Source organism: Cucurbita pepo, chromosome LG16 (genome assembly GCF_002806865.2).
Source record: "Cucurbita pepo subsp. pepo cultivar mu-cu-16 chromosome LG16, ASM280686v2, whole genome shotgun sequence".
NCBI lineage: Eukaryota > Viridiplantae > Streptophyta > Magnoliopsida > Cucurbitales > Cucurbitaceae > Cucurbita > Cucurbita pepo.
The window spans coordinates 4,725,931-4,744,753 of NC_036653.1; the positions used below are offsets into that span (position 1 = coordinate 4,725,931).

The following is an 18,823-nucleotide window of genomic DNA, read 5'->3' on the forward strand; positions in this document are numbered from 1 at the left end:
TTGAGGGGAGACTCAAAAGGGAAAATCCAAAGAAGACAATATTGGCTAGCGGTGAGTTTGGATTGTTACAGATAGTTTGTTCCAAACTTAGAGAGTTTTTTTAATAGATAAGTTAAGAAGGAAACACTTCCAGATACTGCAAGGTTAATTTTGTTTTAATAATGCTCGACTCTGTTAGAGAGAAGGAATCAGGTTGTGTTGATTCACTCATAGCAACATGAATACAGTAATCAGGAATGATGTTACTTTACTGTTGTCTAGAAAGAATGACGAAACAATCGACTGGGCAAGATCGTGGAAAACAACACTTTTCTCATTGCTTGAAGATGTTCCAAATCATTATCGTCATTTGGTAGCATCTATTTCCATTGATGGCACATCTGCAACAACCATAATTGTGGACAGGTCATCATGCTTTAGAAATTTCTGCCCTTCATTAGACTCTGTCCCTTCATGTAAAGTATGTATTTGAAGCAGCCTATACTTGCGCAGCAACACAGGACAGCCATTGTCAAAGCCATTATTGTACAATGAGACTTGTCCTGATGCCTTACCATTGGTGAAGTCTATTGCTCCAGTGAACCATACAGTCTGCTCTGCGTCATCGACCTTATGCAAGCTGGTTTCATGGTGGAACAGTGCCGCCTCAAATAAAGAATATGCCACATTGTTACATCAAGCAGATTGGTTGTTGTGGTTTCTACATGGGAAGCTTGGGGTTTCAGATTATAATAATGCTCTGAAGGTGCTCTTTAACAAGTTTTTTGCACTTTGAGTGCATCTTATGTTTTCCAGATCACTTTAGAATAGCCAATAGCTAATTAAGCTTTTCTTTCTGCATCACAGGTTGGCTATGATCCTGAAATTGAATCTTACCCACCCTGGCTTCTTGCTCAACCATATTCTATGCTTTTACCTCATGTCAAAGCTCCTGGAACTTCTATTGGATATTTGAAAGAAGACATTAGATCACAATATGGTACTTTCGCCAATTTTCACTACCACGAATACAAGTAATTGAGAGTGCCAAAATGTGAAACCGTAGCAAGTCCAACCCCACCATTAGAAGATATTGTCTTCTTTGGGCTTCCCTTCCGGACTTTCATTCAAGGTTTGTAAAACGCGTCTGCTAAGGAGAGGTTACAAATGGTATCAGAGCTAGACATCGGGTGATGTGCCAGCGAGGAGGCTGAGTCCCAAAGGGGGGTGGACACGAGGCGGTGTGCTAGGAAGGACGCTGGTCCCCGAAGGGGGGTGGATCGTGAGATTTCACATCGGTTGGAGAAAGGAACGAAGTATTCTTTATAAGAGTGTGGAAACCTCTCCCTAGCATACACGTTTTAAAAACTTTGAGGGAAAGTCTGGAAGAGAAAGCCCAAAGAGGACAATATCTTGTAACGGTGGGCTTGGGCTGTTACAGAAACTCGTTGTTGGAAAAGTTTTCTGAGAATATTTTTTTGATGGAAGGATGCCTTGCCTATTGAAGATTGATTCTATGAAAAATTGACACATAAAAATGAAATGGTTATGTTATAACATACAAAATTTCAATTGTTATTTACATATACAAGTTCAATGTTTGTTGGTTGGTTTGAAGTCCAACTCCTATTATAAGCAGTTAAATGTTTGTATGATGCTCTTAAGCAATTTGTGAAGTGTATGCTGCATCTCATATCTATAAACAATTACATGCAAGTCTCTCATCTGAGTTCATCCAGTGATAGGTTTTGTTTGTTTTGAACGAGTTGGCGCTTAACAAGAACCTTTGTGCAGGTTTTCCAAATGATTGCATTGCATGCACAGGAACCACAGATAGTATTGCTGCATTTCTTGCAGCACGTGCGACACTGCCAGGGCAAGCTGTAAGGATTCTATATGACTTTTTTTTTCCCTAATATTTCTGTTACTCACTTCGGGAAAAGGGTTTCCGACTTACTTACCTTGCTAGGTACAGAGGATAGAAATACGAAGGTTTATGACCGTCGTATTTTGAGATATTTTTGCTAAGTTGTCCCCATTTTATTTATTTATTTTAAATTGTGATGGTTTTCACACAATTCCTTTTTTTTTTAGCAAATATTTGAATTTTTAGCAAAATTTTAAATTTCAAGAATTATTTTAAATAGTTTTCAAAAACAAAAAGTAAAAACAAAGAAACTTTTAAGGGACAGTAGTGTTTATTAGCTTAGACAATAAAAATGAAATGATTGTATGAGACTTGGGTATTCAGTTGCTGAATTTTGATTACGAGTTATTATTTATAAAAATGAACAAAAAAGAATTACTAAGTCTCTCCTTAAAGGATACATTTCAAGACTACGATTCGTTGGAAACTCTTTGTTTAAAGGGTTTTCGGATTCTTAAAATGAGGGGAAAAACACTCTAACAAGACTCCCTGTGGCTGGAATATTACTTTTACCTCCAAAACTTTTATCACGTGGGCAGACAGTTATCTCTTCGCCTCACTCTTTATGCAGGGTCCAATTCTTTCTCCATTTGTACCCTTCGGTTTTGGATGGTTTTAGTTTCATTTATCTATTATATTCTCTGCCTTCTCAGTCATGTTTGTACTAAATGCTGTTTAGGTCACTTCCTTGGGATCCACGCTTGCCATCAAATTACTGAGTACCAATAGGATTGACGATGCGCGGTTTGGAGTGTACAGCCACCGACTTGACAATATGTGGCTCGTAGGAGGTGCTTCAAACACAGGAGGAGCCGTTCTAAGACAAATCTTTACTGACAAGCAATTAGAAGAATTGAGCAAACAAATCAATCCCATGAAAAGTTCTCCTCTAGATTACTATCCTTTGACTTCAATGGGAGAGAGATTTCCGGAGGCAGACCCACAAATGGCTCCCAGGTTTCATCTCCTTCTGTTTCAATCAATAAGTCCCTCCCTCCTATGTTGTTGATTTCATATTCTTCACATCTTCATTCGATAGTTGCGTCTTTAAATAGGGTACTGTTTTTACTGTTTCTAAAGTGGCACAAGCATCATAAGTAACTACAACTTTGTGGATTTCTTTGTTTTTCATATATAGATTACATCCACGGCCAGAAAATGATGTCGAATATTTGCATGGAATTTTGGAATCTATTGCCCGTATTGAGGTAAGGGTGAAAAGACCCCATGCTCTTAGGTTCAAATACCTCGACTAGAAGCCTCAAATTTGGTCTCTTTTATACATTTAGGGAAAGGCCTATAGGTTATTAAAGGATCTAGGAGCAACTCAGGTAGAAGAAGTGTTCACAGCTGGAGGTGGATCCAAGAATGAGAAATGGACGAAGATACGAGAGAGAGTTCTTGGTTTGCCTGTGAGTCGGGCAAGTCAGACCGAGGCTGCATATGGAGCTGCTCTATTGGCATTAAAAGGTGCGCAATTATTCATGCAATGAGAGCTTTGTACATTGTTGAACCCTGAATATTTTGCCATTTTGGTGGCTATTAAACAAACTTATATAAGCTCCAATTAAAGAATAGTGCAACAATTAAATGAAAGATGCATACTTTCGGGCAATTTTGACAGAAAAAAAAAACCTTAAAGGCAACACTCCTTATGATGCACAAGCGAAAGACTTCATAGCAGATATAGCTAAAAGAAGCCTAAGATAAAGTTAATCTGCTATCTGTTTTAAGCTTCATTCAGGAGCACAACCTTCCAAAATTGCCGGTGACATTCTATGCTTCTTATATATCACTGGTTTCAGCAGCCATTCAGCTTAGATCTATTCCTTTATCAAACTAGGGCAAAGACATCGAAAAACTATCGAATCGTCCACAGCAGCTCACATGGACTCACCTATGCAGCTTTTGGCCTTTCTAGTTTATAATGGCTTAAATCACTGCTGTAAAGCATTCCATCAGGAGAGAGGATGCGCCGAAGAGCGATAAGAAACCGAGCCTATGTAAGAGAAAGTAAAGAAAGTGATTCTAGAAAGTGAGAAGAGCAGCTATCTTCATCTTCACATAATAAGTACAGATATCCTATTCTTACCCATTGAAATCCGGTCAGGGCATACCAGCAGCCTGTCAAACCATAACCTCTACTGCTAATAACCTGGAAGAAGTTGCAAAGTTAAAGCAGAAAGGAAGAAAAGAATAGGGTGTGAAAAAGTTGTGAAACCATCCACAATGAGATTAAAGGGTTGGGGATAAAACATTACCAGCAATACAAGGGCGCCAAGAGAAAGGCATCCAGTCATCGACAAACTAATGAATTTAAGATCTCGTCCAGCCTGCGAGAATGAAGAGTTCGAAGTCAATCCCCGAAAGAACGAGATCAAACTTCAAGGGAATTTCTCATTGATTACATCACAAAAGTAAATTAATTTGATAAAATAACACAAAGTAACTTAAGTGCCCCAAAACGAGGTAACAACAAAAAAAAAACATTTTAGTCACAAAACTAGGTACTTGAGGGGATCTAAATATGACAATATTTGCTAGCGGTGGGTTTGGGCTGTTACAAATGGTATCAGAGCCAGACATGAAATGTTCTTTAGAAGGGAGTTTTCTCTCCGAAGCGTTCTTTATAAGGGTGTGGTTTTCTCTCCCTAGCATACGCATTTTAAAAACCTTGAGGGAAAGCCCAAAGAAGACAATATCTGCTAGCGGTGGGCTTGAGATGTTGCACAAAACGAGGGAGAACTGCATCTATGTACCAAATAACTAGAATGTTTACATTTCTTGTTGAATTATAGACAAATCCATTTCCATACAAGAATGAATTTCTGTGGTATTTCACCACCATAATACGATTAAACTAGGGCAAAGACATCGAAAAACTATCGATATAGTTGTTGTCTAATCAATACCGATAAACACTTTGATGTAGTATTGAAAAGAAGGGAGTAATTTACCAGATAGGAATAGAATCTGCATATAGAAATTTCAGATACAACTAACAAGAGAAGATTCATCGTTCTATGCAATAAAAAACATAAGTGAACGTAGAACTCAGTTGGAAAAACTTGAGAACAATCTTTAAGGTGAGCAAACATACCAATAACGTCCCTTCTAAGCTATGAGTTGGGGGTGTTATGACTAGCGCCAAGAAATATGGAATCAACACTTTATGCATCTGCATGTACAAATAAATAGAAAATAATCAACCTTATTGTTACCGCCATAATCATTGAGAAAATATAGGACCTTATATCAATTTTCTAATATGATTGAACAACCATTAGTTTAATTTTTGCAACGTTAAACTTGGTGTGAGATCTCACATCGATTGGAGAGGGGAACAAGTGCCAGCGAGGACGTTGGGCCTCGAAGGGAGGTGGATTGTGAGATCCCACATCGGTTGGAGAGGGAAACGAAGCATTCTTTATAAGGGTGTGGAAACCTCTCCCTAGCAGACGCGTTTTAAAAACCTTGAGGGGAAGCCCAAAAGGGAAAGCCAAAAGAGGACAATATCTGCTAGCGGTGGGCTCGGGCTCGGGCTCGGGCCAATACACTTGACTTGATATATATAGCAGTTAGACAACGTTTAAAGGACTTTGAATTGCCTCGAGTGTCCATCAGTTGAAAACGGAATCATGTAGTTTCAGTCTATAAATAAAACAACACAATTTGCTCATACAAAAATATCTAGAAAGTATAGATATAGAAATGTGAACATTAAATACTCATCTTATGGCTATAACGCTTTTACGCGATGCATCAGTCATTAATTGTCACGAAAATGAGGGGAAGGAAGAAAAGAATAGATTAAAATGGCAGGGTATAGATATTAATAACTGACCTCCTGAATAATCCTCTCTTCAGGTGTGAAGAGATAGGGGAACAACCAAGGAACTAATGTTCCAATTGACCCTAATATGAGACCAAATATAGCTCCTATGATCAAGAGTGACTTTAGCAACATCCGGGCCTACACAATATAAACGGATTTCCACAATAAACACAATGACTATCCATAAAAAATAGGTTCTACCATCAATAAACTACCCATCATTGCTTAACGAGTATCGATGCGAGGAAGTTCCTAAGATCTATGTATATCCATAGCAACGTAAGGGATGCATATCATTAGTAATTAGCAATTCTCACCTTATCCAAACTACGATTCACTCCATTGATCAACCCAGGCATAAATGACTGAGCAGTTTGAGAGAGAGGTTCACCCCATACAGTACACATACAAAATGTTTGAATCATAACCTGAATTGCAGGGTAAGCCATCAATTTGACATGGCTATTGATTTGTAATGAAAAAGAAAGAAGGATACTTGCATAGGAAGATAACGACGAAAAGAACTATTTAACTTAACCTGATGAGCAGCCATGGTGTGTGTGCCCATCGACGTAGCATAGTAGATGAGGAGAGAATAAAAAACCACCTAAACGACAAATAATCTTAGTCACGTTACTCGAATAAAAACAGATGAATGTTAAGGAATATCTAAAATAGAACCTTTGACATCATTGTTAGAAATACAGGAGCAGCAAGTCCAAGTATCGAAAAGAATTCACCAGACGATGGAACCGATAGAGCAAATCCATTGTATGCTTTCTTGTTTAGTGCTTCTATCATCATATAAGCTGCAATAACCTAAAATCATACGGTTTTAAGGTGTGAACAAGTACAAATGCAGTGAAAGTTGGCACATGAACATAAACAGAAAGAAGCATACCTGTGATACCATAGTTGCCCATGCTGCACCAGCAATACCATATCCTAGAAACATGCATAGGACAACATCACCTATGCCATTTACGATACTCGCAACAGCCAAAGCCTTCAGAGGTCCCCAGGAATCTTTCATGCCAAGACTAAATCAAATATGAACATGGAAGATAATAAATTTGGTGAATAATCAAGCAACTAGTGGAGTTATCTGGAAGTTTGCACAAGCAGTGTTTTATATTGTTTCACTTTTGCCCCAGTTCAGTTCAGAGAGTAATTAAACACCTTGTGGCAATTTGTGCTCAAGTTCACAGATGAAACTCATGAAGTAAACCACAATGCTAAGGGACTCAAGTCTAAAACCTACATTGTAAAATCAGTAGCCAAAAGGATAGCTTAAATGTTGGCATATGGGTTCATATACCAACAGCAATCATAAAACAAATAGACCAAAGCCATAACAGAAGAAGTAGATAGAGCATTGGCATGGATCTAGTAATAAGAACCTTGCACTCTGAGCAACCCAGCCAGTGAGAATTGCGGGCCATGCCAAACCTCGAATCTACCATTGAAAACGATTCTGTTCAACTTATGGAATTGTTTGAACATTTACACGATAAACATCGAGACAAGAAAGAACACTTATATCACCACATCAATGTGTACAACAAAATAGATGATTCTAGATAATAACAGATTTAATTATCCTGACATGACTTTATGCATCAAAATTATTATGATCATTGTGTTGCAAGCTAATAGTCTGAGAATATGTTTTAGTTCCTAAGGTTTGGGTGTTTTTTTCAAGTTAGTCCTAGATGACCTCTTTGCTACTCTAAATTTTTGTCAATTCACTAAGTAATGTCACGTACAACCACCAATTTGAACATTCATAAAGCCAAAAGACAAACCTGAATATAGGTGTTTGCTGCCGGTATGATATCAGCGTTCTTCGTCCCCACAAAAGCTGAAAATTTACAATAACATCTCGGTAACCGTATCCCGCCTACTTTTAACAGATGACAAAGTTCTAGTTGTCTATGTAGCCAAATACGTAAAGGAATAGTCCATAAAACTGATGAATGTAATGAGCCCTTCATTTAACTAAGCAATATTGTAGAAGTTTAGTACCAGTTAGCGCCACTGAACCCAATAGTTTGGTAACTAAGAGCATCAAGAAACCAGATGTCAGCCCCACAAATAGCAATACTGATATGTGGTGCTGCACTTCGTTTTTATCCTGCAATAACCCCTCTGGTTAAGAAATGTAGCACAAGTGTTCTATAAGAAACTAGAATATGGGTCGAACCTGTTTGGCAAGGGCCGTGGCTACCATGTTTGAAGTCGCGATACTAAGAAACATGAACACGTAGCTCGTATAATCACATAACACTGTCGCTGGGCCTGCCAGTCAAAAGTTACAAACAAATGAAGTTCAGGAAATTAATGTTAGAAACCACGACTCTCCACAATGGTATGATATTGTCCACTTTGAGCATAAGCTCTCATGGCTTTGCTTTGGGCTTCTCCAAAAGGCCTCATATCAATGGAGATGTATTCCTTACTTATAAACCCATGATCATTCCCTTAATTAGCGAATGTGGGACTCCCTCCCAACAGTTCTCAACAATCCTCCCTCGAACAAAGTACACTATAGAGACTTCCCCGAGGCATATGGAGCCCTCGAATAGCCTCTCCTTAATCGAGGCTCGACTCCTTCTCTAGAGCCCTCGAACAAAGAACACCCTTTGTTCAACACTGGAGTCACTTTTAACTACACCTTCGAGACTCACAACTTCTTTGTTCAATATTTGAGGATTCTATTGACATGACTAAGTTAAGGGCATGGCTCCGATACCATGTTAGGAACCACGACTCTCACAAGGGTATGGTATTGTCCACTTTGAGCATAAACTCTCATGGCTTTGCTTTGAGCTTCCCCAAAAGCCTCATACCAATGGAGATGTATTCCTTGTTTATAAACTCGTGATTATTTCCTAAATTAGCCAATGTGAGACTTCCTCCCAACAATACTCAACATTTAAAACTTGCAGTCGCCACCACCAACACGTAACAACCGAAGTTCGAAGACCATATGGGCAAAGAAAAACAGGAAAATTGACATATAACAAAGCTTTTAGAATCATCACAGAGAAGAATAAAAGGAAATTTAGGAGAATACCTAAAGCAGCAAGCTCAACGGCGCTTCCCTGGCCAATAACCGCAGTGTCAATGAGACTCATTAATGGTCCACAAATCCACAATCCAATGGCAGGCCCTGTAAACGTTACAATCTCCTTCATCTGAGTCAACAACCCTGGGCTCCCCAATTCTTCTCCTCCTCCTCCACTCCCCAATAATTGTTCATTTTCTTGTACTTCAATGCCGATTTCGCTCTCAATCTCGAGGCAGCCGACTTCCCACTCGTGACGCCGGCGAGGAACCGCGAATCGGCGGTTAATCCGCGACGACAAATCTATAGCTAAAGGGGAGGAAGATGAACGAAACGAAATGGTGGGAAAGGAAGGGGGAGAAAGTGGTCTGAATATATTGGGGTTGTGGATTCGAGCAGTGACTGAGAAAGGAGAATGGAGGATTACGGAAGCCATTTTTTGGCGCCGGAAAGTTGGAAGGAACGAACTTAAGCTCCAGACTTCGGGGAGAGGAAATTAGGTCACGGTCATGAGGAGGACGAAGAAGTGGTCGGTTGAATGGTTCCGCCATGGGAGCTTTTGGTTTCTGAGAATGGAAAATTGAAATAGGTGATGCCACGTGGACGAATCTTGGCCGTGCGTTTCAGATCAGAGATCCCCGCCCCTCGAAGGGAGATTGAGGTGGTAAATTTATATTAATTTTCAAATAATTGTTTAATACATCATTTATATTTTTCAATAAATTGAATAATATTTCATAAATAAAAATATGATATAAAATTATTTTTCAATATAATTTCTACTAATAAATTGCATAAATTTCATAGTTTAAAATCAATCTTAAAATATTTGAGAAAGTTTTTTTTTTATTTTAAAAAAAATACAATTTTTTATTCATTTACTTTATTTATATATATACACATTTAAATTTCTACGTGTGAGGGTATTTTCGTCTATTGATTTATTAAAATCACTATTTTTATTTTTTATTCTTATTTTATATTCTCCCATGTGCCAATATATTCCATGGAAATGACTCTTTCATACTGTCATTTTATTTGCTTTTATCAAAATTGAAGCAAATTGGAATTGAGGTTTTTTTTTTTTTTTAATTAAATATTTTGTACTTTGACCCGAACTAGCTCGGCTCGTGCAATGTTACAAACATAGGTGCACGTTCGAACTTCAACCTACACAAAAGATTTTTATTAGTACAACAAATTGTCTGTTACCGCTCAATAATATTTGCTTTGACTATAAATATGATTTTTAATAAATATGTGATGTTTTATAATATAATGCATACAAATATTAAATTTTTTTTATGTATAATTAAATTGTATTTCGTACCTCCCGAACCTCTCATTGATTTTGTCTTTTTCATAATTTTGGTGTGAGATCTCGAGACATTCTTTGTAAGGTTGTAGAAACGTCTATCTAGAAGTCACGTTTTAAAATCATTAGACTGACAATAATACATAGCCGAAGCAGATAATATCTACTAGCAGTGCGCTTAATGTTATATTTAGTCTCTTCCTCTCAACGGGTTTCGTGTACTCTCCACCGAAATTGGTTTATTGACTAAATAATAAACTATTATAATTTCTTAAATACCCAAACAAAGCTGTCACCTTATTTTATATTATTGTTTCATTAGTCCATACAAATAAATTATATATATATATATATATATATATATATTAATAACCAGACCAAACACGCCTTGAATTATTTAAAAATAAAAATAAAAATATTGACTTGTCAAATTCACGTGAACTAATTTTTAGTGCTATAAACCCATTTTTTATATTAAAAAAATTTTAAATATAATTTCGCCATTTACAATGACCTAGGTCTCGGCTTTCACATATCAACTTAGATCTCGAGTACGTTTAGCAATGAAGTTCCTATAATTGAGTTTAAAAAAATGCATTTTATTGGTATAGATAATAACAAGTCTTTCTTATTTATCATATTTTCAAGACCGCTCTCATTTAGACGTAGTTTTGGTTCATTCATGTACCTCTCTTTACTCGGGTGTCATAATTAACAAAAAAAAAAAAACATTTAAATAAGACTTATACACACGTGGAAACTATGCATAAATGTCCATTTTAATAAAGTATAACGTCACATGTCCAAAATTCGAACTTAATAATCAAGACATTTTTTGTGACATTGTCATATAAATATTTCAAAAAGTGAATATTATTCTCACAGACCAACACTTATATTTTTAATATGTTTTATCTTAATATACACGAAGATTCATCGGTTGTCGCTCAACATATAACTGTTCAAAGCCAAATACAATTATGTAGAAGAAAGAACGTCATTTTCATTTTTTGTACGATAATTAGTATTATCCGCCATGTGTGACAACATTAAATATCTTATATTTAATAATTTAGTTGATGTGGTTAAGAAATTTAATAAGATCGTTGAGAAATTTAATGAGAACATTGTACACGTCACTTTCAATATATTATATTAAACATATTTTAATTATTAAAAAAAATCTTATATTATGAAATACTTATGTCATTTTTTTTATATTTTATTTTTATAGTTGGGCTTAGATTATGAGGCTGTTTTATAAAAATTAGTGTCTAAAATTATAAATAAAAAATAACATAAATAAATGGTTATTTGAATTATTTGAATTTAATATTTTTGAAAGTTAATAATTATAGGATTATTCCAATATCAATATTTATAATATCAATAAATAGTTTTTAAAAATAAATTATTATTATTATTGTCTACTTCTTAACAACAAATTTGACTGTTACACCCACGTGTCTAAACAATGCCTCTCCCTTCCACCTAATTTATTTATTTTTATTATTATTAATGATTTAAGTGAATAAAAGAGTTAAATTACGAAATAACCCCTCCCATGAAGTTTTTATTTGTTTGAGAAATACAAAAATATCTAAATTATTTAAAAATCAACAAAATTAAATTTCATAATTTTATTTAATTTTAAAACGTAATAAAAGAAAAAGGGAAAGAATAAAAGTATTTTTTTTAAAGGAAATATGAAAAGTTAAGGGTATCGGTATGTTTTATAATTCTAGAAGAAGACTGAAAGACGTCGTACCAATTGAGATGTATTCCTTTCGAACAAAGTACACTATAGAGTCTCTTTTGATGTCTATTTAGCCCTCGAACAACCTCTCCTTAATCGAGACTCGACTACTTTCTCTGGAGCCCTCGAACAAAGTATACCCTTTGTTCGATGTATGAGTCATTTTTAATCGAGGCCCGACTTCTCTCTAGAGCCCTCGATCGAACGAACAAAGTACACCATTTGTTCGACATATGAGTCACTTTTGACTACACTTTCGAGGCTAGCAAATTCTCCTCTCCTGAGGTCTATGTAGTCCTCGAACAGCCTTCTCTTAATCGAGACTTGACTATTCTCTAGAGCCCTCAAACAAAGTACACAATTTTTTCGATATATGAGTCACTTTTGACTACACCTTCGAGGCTAACAATTGTATAATATTATCAGAGTATAAGATCTCGTGGCTTTGCTTTTGATTTCTCCAAAAATCTCGTACTAAAGAAATGTATTCGTTAGTTATAAGCTTATGATCAACTGCTTAACTAGTCGATGCACGACTCCTCTCCCAACAGAACGGAACGGAACGGATCCTCCCTTTTTATTTTGTTCTTGGGGAGGATCACAACAAACACTTCGCTCAGAGATTAAAGCAAGAAACAATGAGCCGAAGTTTTCTTTTAAAATTTCCCTCTTAAAAAATTCGGGTCGTCTTCTTCAAGTAGCTGGAGTCCACCCTTGATTCAGTTACCAGTCATTTGGGGTTGAATTAATCGGTTTCTTTGATTGAAGAAGAGGATCCCCATTTGAAGGATCGGGGATTTCTTCTACGGTTTGATCGGCGAGAGATCTGAAGCTCTGTGGATTCTTGGTGCTTTGAAATGGGGAGTTTGGGGGCGATTTTGAGACATCCAGATGACATTTACCCGCTTCTGAAACTGAAAATGGCTGCCAGACATGCCGAGAAGCAGATCCCGCCGGAGTCTCATTGGGGATTCTGCTACACCATGTTGCATAAGGTCTCAAGAAGTTTTGCTCTCGTTATTCAACAGCTTAAGCCCGAGCTTCGGAATGCTGTAAGTTGGAGATCAAGTGTTTCGTATTTGGCGTTTCTTTAGTTGAATGAATCTGTTTCGTTTCCTGGTTGATGGTGTTGATGATGATATTTAGCGTAGAATCTGATGAACTGGGGAAGATCCAATTTATTTGCTCAAATATCGCCAATCCTGTTTGAAAGTTGAAAAAAAGTGATTTAGGATCATAGCAAATCATATCTTATGTTTTAGAATTGATTTAGAACAGTGTTATGGTTGAAAATCTGGAAATCATATATCAATTTGTTTAATGAAATTGCTTCCCGTAAAGTTGTGGTGGCTTTTGATTTAGCAGATCACAAAAATATTTGAAACTATTTGTAAAGTGGGTGAACTAAATGAATTAATTTGATTTGTAGTTATCCCTTAAGCAAGACATCCTTGTAACAGTAACGGTCCAGGTCCACCGCTAGCTGATATTGTCCTCTTAAAGTTTTTAAAACGCTTCTGCTAGGGAGAGGTTTCCACACCCTTACCTCCACAACCAATGTGTGATTTCACAATCTACCCCCTTCGGAGTCCAGCGTCCTCACTGGGACTCGTTCCCTTCTCCAATCAATGTGGGACCCCCCAATCCACCCTCTTTGGGGTCCAGCGTCCTTGCTGGCACACCGCCTCGTGTCCACCCTCCTTCGAGGCTCAGCCTCCTCACTAGCACACCGCCTTGTGTTCACCCCCCTTCGAGGCTCAGCCTCCTCGCTGGCACATCGTCCGTTGTCTGGCTCTGATACCAAATGTAACGGTTCAAGCCCACTGCTAGCAGATATTGTCCTCTCTGGGCTTCCTCTCAAGGTTTTTAAAATGCATATGCTAGGGAGAGGTTTCCACAGCCTTATAAAAAATGTTTCGTTCTCCTTTCCAACTGATGTGGAATCTCACCATCCTTGTCTTACTTTTTAATGAAATTGAAACCATTTATCCATATGTTTATCCATCATAATGTTTCTGATTGTGTCATTTTCGTTTGTTTGTAGGTATGCATATTCTATCTTGTTCTTCGAGCCCTCGACACTGTTGGTATGTAATGAACTCTTACTGCTTTGAGATCCTTTTGTATGTGCCGCTAGCCTTAAGTTTGAGAAATTTAATGGTTTTTTCTTCTGTAATAATGACTATAATGGCATTTTGGTGGGTATCCTAAGTTTGTAGCTTAGCCCTGAGATGAGAGGTAAGGTAGATTTGACTCGAATCCTGGACTTGATCATTAATCCTACACCAGTTAATGATACGATGGGAGAAGTTTCTCTTTTGTCATTTTTGCATCAATGCTGACCTAGTCGAGGCTCGTCCATGCTCAATCCCAATGGACAAACCTTCGATCCGTTTTCTCCTAACTCTATAATCCAGCCGTCTTCCCTAATCCCAGCAAGCCTTCCTCTCCAAGGCCTAGCCCTCTTTCTCAACTCGAATCTTTTTCACTCGGGTACTCATAATCTTTGTAGTTGGCAATTTCACTTGAAAACGATCATCCCATCTTAATATGTTAATCGAGAAAAACTCGTTATCTTTTTTCTAATTATATAGATACGTATGTATGTCCGAAGAACATTTAGAAATTCATGCTGGTTTCTTTTATATGTGGATTAGCCTAATGGTCCTAAAATTTATATGGTCTTTACAGAGGATGATACAAGCATACAAACAGATATCAAAGTGCCCATTCTGAAAGCTTTTCACTGTCATATATATAACCGTGATTGGCATTTTTCATGTAAGTATTTTACTTGTATTTCTGTGCATATGAGTACGATGTTTTAAGAATGATTTTTATTTAAGATCTCTTCTTCTGCTAAAGTATGTTCTTTGTTCTATATTTAGGTGGCACAAAGGACTATAAAGTTCTTATGGACGAGTTTCATCATGTTTCAACTGCGTTCCTAGAACTCGGGAGAGGGTTGGTTATTACTAGAACCTACTAATTCCTGCCTGATGCTTTCTGAAAAAGACAACTAATTATTGATCAAGACCTGTTTCCTTTTATCAGTGTAGTGATAGATTTATTCATTGGGTTCTATCCTTTTAATGAACTACAATGATTGGTTAAGGGTTGGTGGTTGTGAGATCCCACGTCGGTTGGGGAGGAGAACGAAGCATTATTTATAAGGGTGTGGAAACCTCTCCCTAGCATATTCGTTTTAAAAACCTTGAGGGGAAGCCCAAAAATGACAATATCTACTGACGGTGGGCTTGGGCTGTTACAAATAGTATCAGAGCCAGACACTGGGCGATGTGCCAGCGAGGACGCTGGGCTCCGAAGGGGGTGAATTGTGAGATCCCACATTGGTTGGGGAGGAGAACGAAGCATGGATGTGGAAACCTCTCCCTAGCATACGCGTTTTAAAACCCTTGAGGAGGGTAAGCCCGAAAAGGAAAGCCCAAACGGTGCGATGTTCTTTCTGATTTTAATTTACTGCATCCTTGCAATTACTTCTGTTATTGTTTTCAAAAGGAACAAGCTTTTATGACTACAAAAAAATAGAACTACAAGAGATTAGATCAATAACTTGTCCAAGTCTAGTGTAACCTTTTCACTTTGGTATCAAATAAAAAGGCCTCCAATTTGTCGAAGTTTTTAGAATGGAACATCAGAAAAGCTTTTGCATAGAACATCTCTGATTCTGACCAAACGTTCTTCCGTGCTTAACTCACTGTGCTCAATTGATTCTGCAGGTACCAGGAAGCAATTGAGGATATCACGAAACGGATGGGCGCAGGAATGGCCAAATTCATTTGCAAAGAGGTACAACAAGTGTCTTGCATTTGCATATTTAGTATATTAGACCCAATAGTTTTCTTATGTTGGGTAGATATTATCCTCTTTGGGTTTTCCTTCCAGGGTTCCCCTCAAGGTTTTTAAAACGCATCTGCTAGGGAGAGGTTTCCACACCCTTGTAAAAAAATGTTTCGTTCTCCTCCCCCACTAATGTAGGATCTCACAATTCACCCCTCTCTGGGGCCCAACGTCTTCGTTAGCACACGTTCCTTTCTCCAATCGATGTGGGACCCCACAATCCATCCCTTCGGGGCCCAGCGAACTCGCTGGCACTCGTTCCCTTCTCCTATCAATGTGGGATCCCTCAATCCATCCCTTCAAGGCTCAGCGTCCTCGCTGGCACTCGTTCCCTTCTCCTATCGATGTGGGACCCTCCAATCCATACCTTTGGGACCCAGCGTCCTCGCTGGCACTCATTCCCTTTTCCAATCGATGTGGGACCCCCCAATCTAGCCCTTTGGGGCCAGCGTCCCCGATGACATTCGTTCCATTCTCCAATCAATGTGGGACCCCCCCAATCCATCCCTTTGGGCCCAGTGTCCTCGCTGACACTCGCTCCCTTCTCCAATCGATGTGGGATCCCCCAATCCATCCCTTCGAGTTTCAGCATCCTTGCTGGCACACCGGCTCGTGTCCACCCCCCTTCAAGGTTCAACCTCCTCGCTGGCACATTGCTCAGTGTCTGACTCTGATACCATTTGTAACAGTCCAAGCCCATCGCTAGCAAATATTATTTGGTCTCTTCCTCAAGGTTTTTATAATGCGTTTGCTAAGGAGATGTTTCCACACCCTTATAAAGAATACTTCGTTCTTCTCCCCAACCGATGCGAGATCTCACATTTTCTTTTTCCTTCCCACCCAATAGAGTAATATATTAGTAATGGTTAGTAAGGAACGTAGCTGAAGTAATGCATTGATTGGAGAAGAGAACTGAAACATTTCTTCTCTTCTCTTCTTGTAGGTAGAGACCGTTGAAGATTATGATGAATATTGCCACTACGTAGCTGGACTTGTCGGACTAGGTTTATCCAAGCTGTTCCACGCTTCGAAGTCAGAGGATTTGGCACCCGATTCTCTTTCAAATTCTATGGGATTGTTTCTTCAGGTCAGCTATTATAATTGAAACGATCATTGTGCTTTCGAACAATTCATTTTGACTCTGATGTACTCTTTTTCGAACTATTATAACACAGAAAACGAATATTATTCGAGATTACTTGGAGGATATCAATGAGATTCCAAAGTCTAGGATGTTTTGGCCTCGTGAGATTTGGAGCAAATATGCTGATAAATTAGAGGTGCACAAGTCTATATACCTTCTGCCGCCTTTTCGTTTCTTCTTTCGTCTTCGTCGTCTTCTTGTCTTATCGACTCGTTCCACTCTTGTCTGCATTACAGGATTTTAAATATGAGGAGAATTCAGTCAAGGCCGTGCAATGCCTCAATGATTTGGTCACTAATGCTTTGATCCATGTGGAGGATTGCCTAGAATACATGTCTAACTTGAAAGATCTTTCCATATTTCGATTTTGTGCAATCCCTCAGGTATGAAATAAATGTTGCTGTGTTCATCTCTTTCATGTCAAGAACAGTATTTGGACATCTCTTTCATGTTATGATAGATTATGGCAATTGGAACACTAGCATTATGCTACAACAATGTCGAAGTCTTCAGAGGGGTCGTCAAAATGCGTCGGGGTACGATTTCCATTGACTGTTTCATTTTGTACAAATCCCAAAAAGGGAGCTAGCCTTCATGGAATCGACCTATAGCTTGAATTTTTATGGTGTCCGTTCTACAGGTCTTACTGCAAAGGTCATTTATCGAACGAAAACGATGGCTGACGTCTATGGAGCTTTCTTTGATTTCTCTGTTATGCTGAAGGCTAAGGTAGAAATCTTCCTGTCAGTCTCGGTGATTGCTCGGGGACTGTATATCGTTTTTCTGCATAAATATCACATCATCTAACGTAGCTTAATGAAACCAACTTCCTTTGGTTCTACAGGTCAACAGCAGTGATCCTAATGCTTCTAAAACCCTGAGCAGGATTGAGGCAATACAGAAAACATGCAAGCAGTCGGGGCTCTTGAACAAGAGGTTCGTATTTTTCGTCCTCGGTCGATTTCTTACCTATCTTTCAACCTTAAAATCCTCCGAGCACTCTGAAACGTTCCATCGTGTTATTGTTCACCAGGGAATTGTATGCAGTAAGAAGTGAGCCCATGTGCAATCTAGCTGCGGTGAGTTTCTATTACTCGATCACATCAAGAACGATATCGTTGTTGTGTAAGAATATCTGATGATGTTTTTGTTGTTTTGATCTAGATTGTCGTACTTTTCAGCCTATTATGCATCATTCTCGCGTATCTCTCCGCTAAACGTTTACCAGCTAACCAACCAGTATGAGCGTCAAACTCCGGTAAAGATCAGTATAAATCAAACACAAGAATGTATGTCGTCGTTTATGTTCTTAGTTTGGTTTCCTCGAATGCAGGGTATGAGTTTCAACAGAACGCACCACAAACATGGGCAGTATGTTTCAGTTTGTAGCTCAATTATTGTCTGAGTTTTGTTTGAATATTTAGTGTTTGTTTAGTACAGAGCATGAAGCAAGTGAAATTCTGTAACCTTCTAATTTTCTAATAAGGGATTAAGTCTTGGAATTATAATTTCTTCACAAATGCTGTTCATCACGTTCTCTGTTTCAGTACCCTGTGGATTGTTTATTTGTTCTTTTCCAGAATTTTTTTTTTTTAAAAGTATTGAACTTCCAAATACTAATTTAGCTCATATTACTCGTGTTTTATATTTGTATTATCAAATGGTGCTAATCATGGCCAAAATGAAAAAGGTTGCAGGCAGCTCAAACCAATGGCCACGTGCCTTTCGACTTGATATTAGGCCACGACTCACCCTAAGTTGAAGTCGAATGAATCTCTATACTTCACTTATTATACTAAAAAATGGCACTAAACGATGCAAAATAAATAAACGCAGTAAATGAATATAACTCTCTAGTTTAATAAATCACGTCTTATATAAATTTAAACAAATTCATTTTTCATCACAAAAAAAAAAAAAAAAAAAAAAAAAAAAAAAA

General features: G+C 37.8%; 3 protein-coding genes across 5 annotated transcripts; 2 read left to right on the top strand and 1 right to left on the bottom strand.

Annotated features, from left to right (window-relative positions):
* Positions 1–12: 12 nt before the first annotated feature.
* Positions 13–3,481, top strand: LOC111777266 (autoinducer-2 kinase-like). Its single transcript, XM_023656795.1, has 7 exons — positions 13–405; positions 493–745; positions 847–979; positions 1,774–1,862; positions 2,586–2,863; positions 3,045–3,114; positions 3,196–3,481. The coding sequence occupies exons 1-7, from the start codon at positions 218–220 to the stop codon at positions 3,397–3,399; spliced, it is 1,215 nt and encodes a 404-aa protein (XP_023512563.1). The 5' UTR covers positions 13–217; the 3' UTR covers positions 3,400–3,481.
* On the bottom strand, positions 3,427–9,430 carry LOC111777263 (protein DETOXIFICATION 46, chloroplastic-like). Of its 2 annotated transcripts, XM_023656790.1 has the most exons (14): positions 8,818–9,425; positions 7,945–8,039; positions 7,767–7,875; positions 7,547–7,602; positions 7,142–7,197; positions 6,643–6,781; positions 6,423–6,560; positions 6,280–6,348; positions 6,059–6,169; positions 5,751–5,879; positions 5,007–5,084; positions 4,168–4,239; positions 3,999–4,061; positions 3,427–3,905 (listed from the first exon to the last, which is right to left on the bottom strand). In XM_023656790.1, exons 1-14 carry the CDS (start codon positions 9,242–9,244, stop codon positions 3,804–3,806), a joined length of 1,644 nt encoding a protein of 547 aa, XP_023512558.1. In that variant the 5' UTR covers positions 9,245–9,425; the 3' UTR covers positions 3,427–3,803. The 2 variants fall into 2 exon arrangements, with proteins under 2 accessions (XP_023512558.1, XP_023512559.1); XM_023656791.1 differs by lacking the exons at positions 3,427–3,905; positions 3,999–4,061; positions 4,168–4,239; positions 5,007–5,084 and adding an exon at positions 5,370–5,557 and having other exon boundaries at positions 8,818–9,430.
* A 3,018-nt stretch (positions 9,431–12,448) lies between these two features.
* On the top strand, positions 12,449–18,416 carry LOC111776748 (squalene synthase-like). 2 transcript variants are annotated; one of them, XM_023656087.1, is made up of 14 exons: positions 12,449–12,931; positions 13,924–13,966; positions 14,571–14,660; positions 14,768–14,843; positions 15,620–15,689; positions 16,684–16,827; positions 16,916–17,020; positions 17,121–17,267; positions 17,345–17,420; positions 17,525–17,613; positions 17,729–17,820; positions 17,918–17,963; positions 18,066–18,142; positions 18,218–18,416. In XM_023656087.1, exons 1-13 carry the CDS (start codon positions 12,737–12,739, stop codon positions 18,099–18,101), a joined length of 1,209 nt encoding a protein of 402 aa, XP_023511855.1. In that variant the 5' UTR covers positions 12,449–12,736; the 3' UTR covers positions 18,102–18,142; positions 18,218–18,416. The 2 variants fall into 2 exon arrangements, with proteins under 2 accessions (XP_023511855.1, XP_023511854.1); XM_023656086.1 differs by having other exon boundaries at positions 12,452–12,931; positions 18,049–18,142.
* The last annotated feature ends 407 nt before the right edge of the window (positions 18,417–18,823 follow it).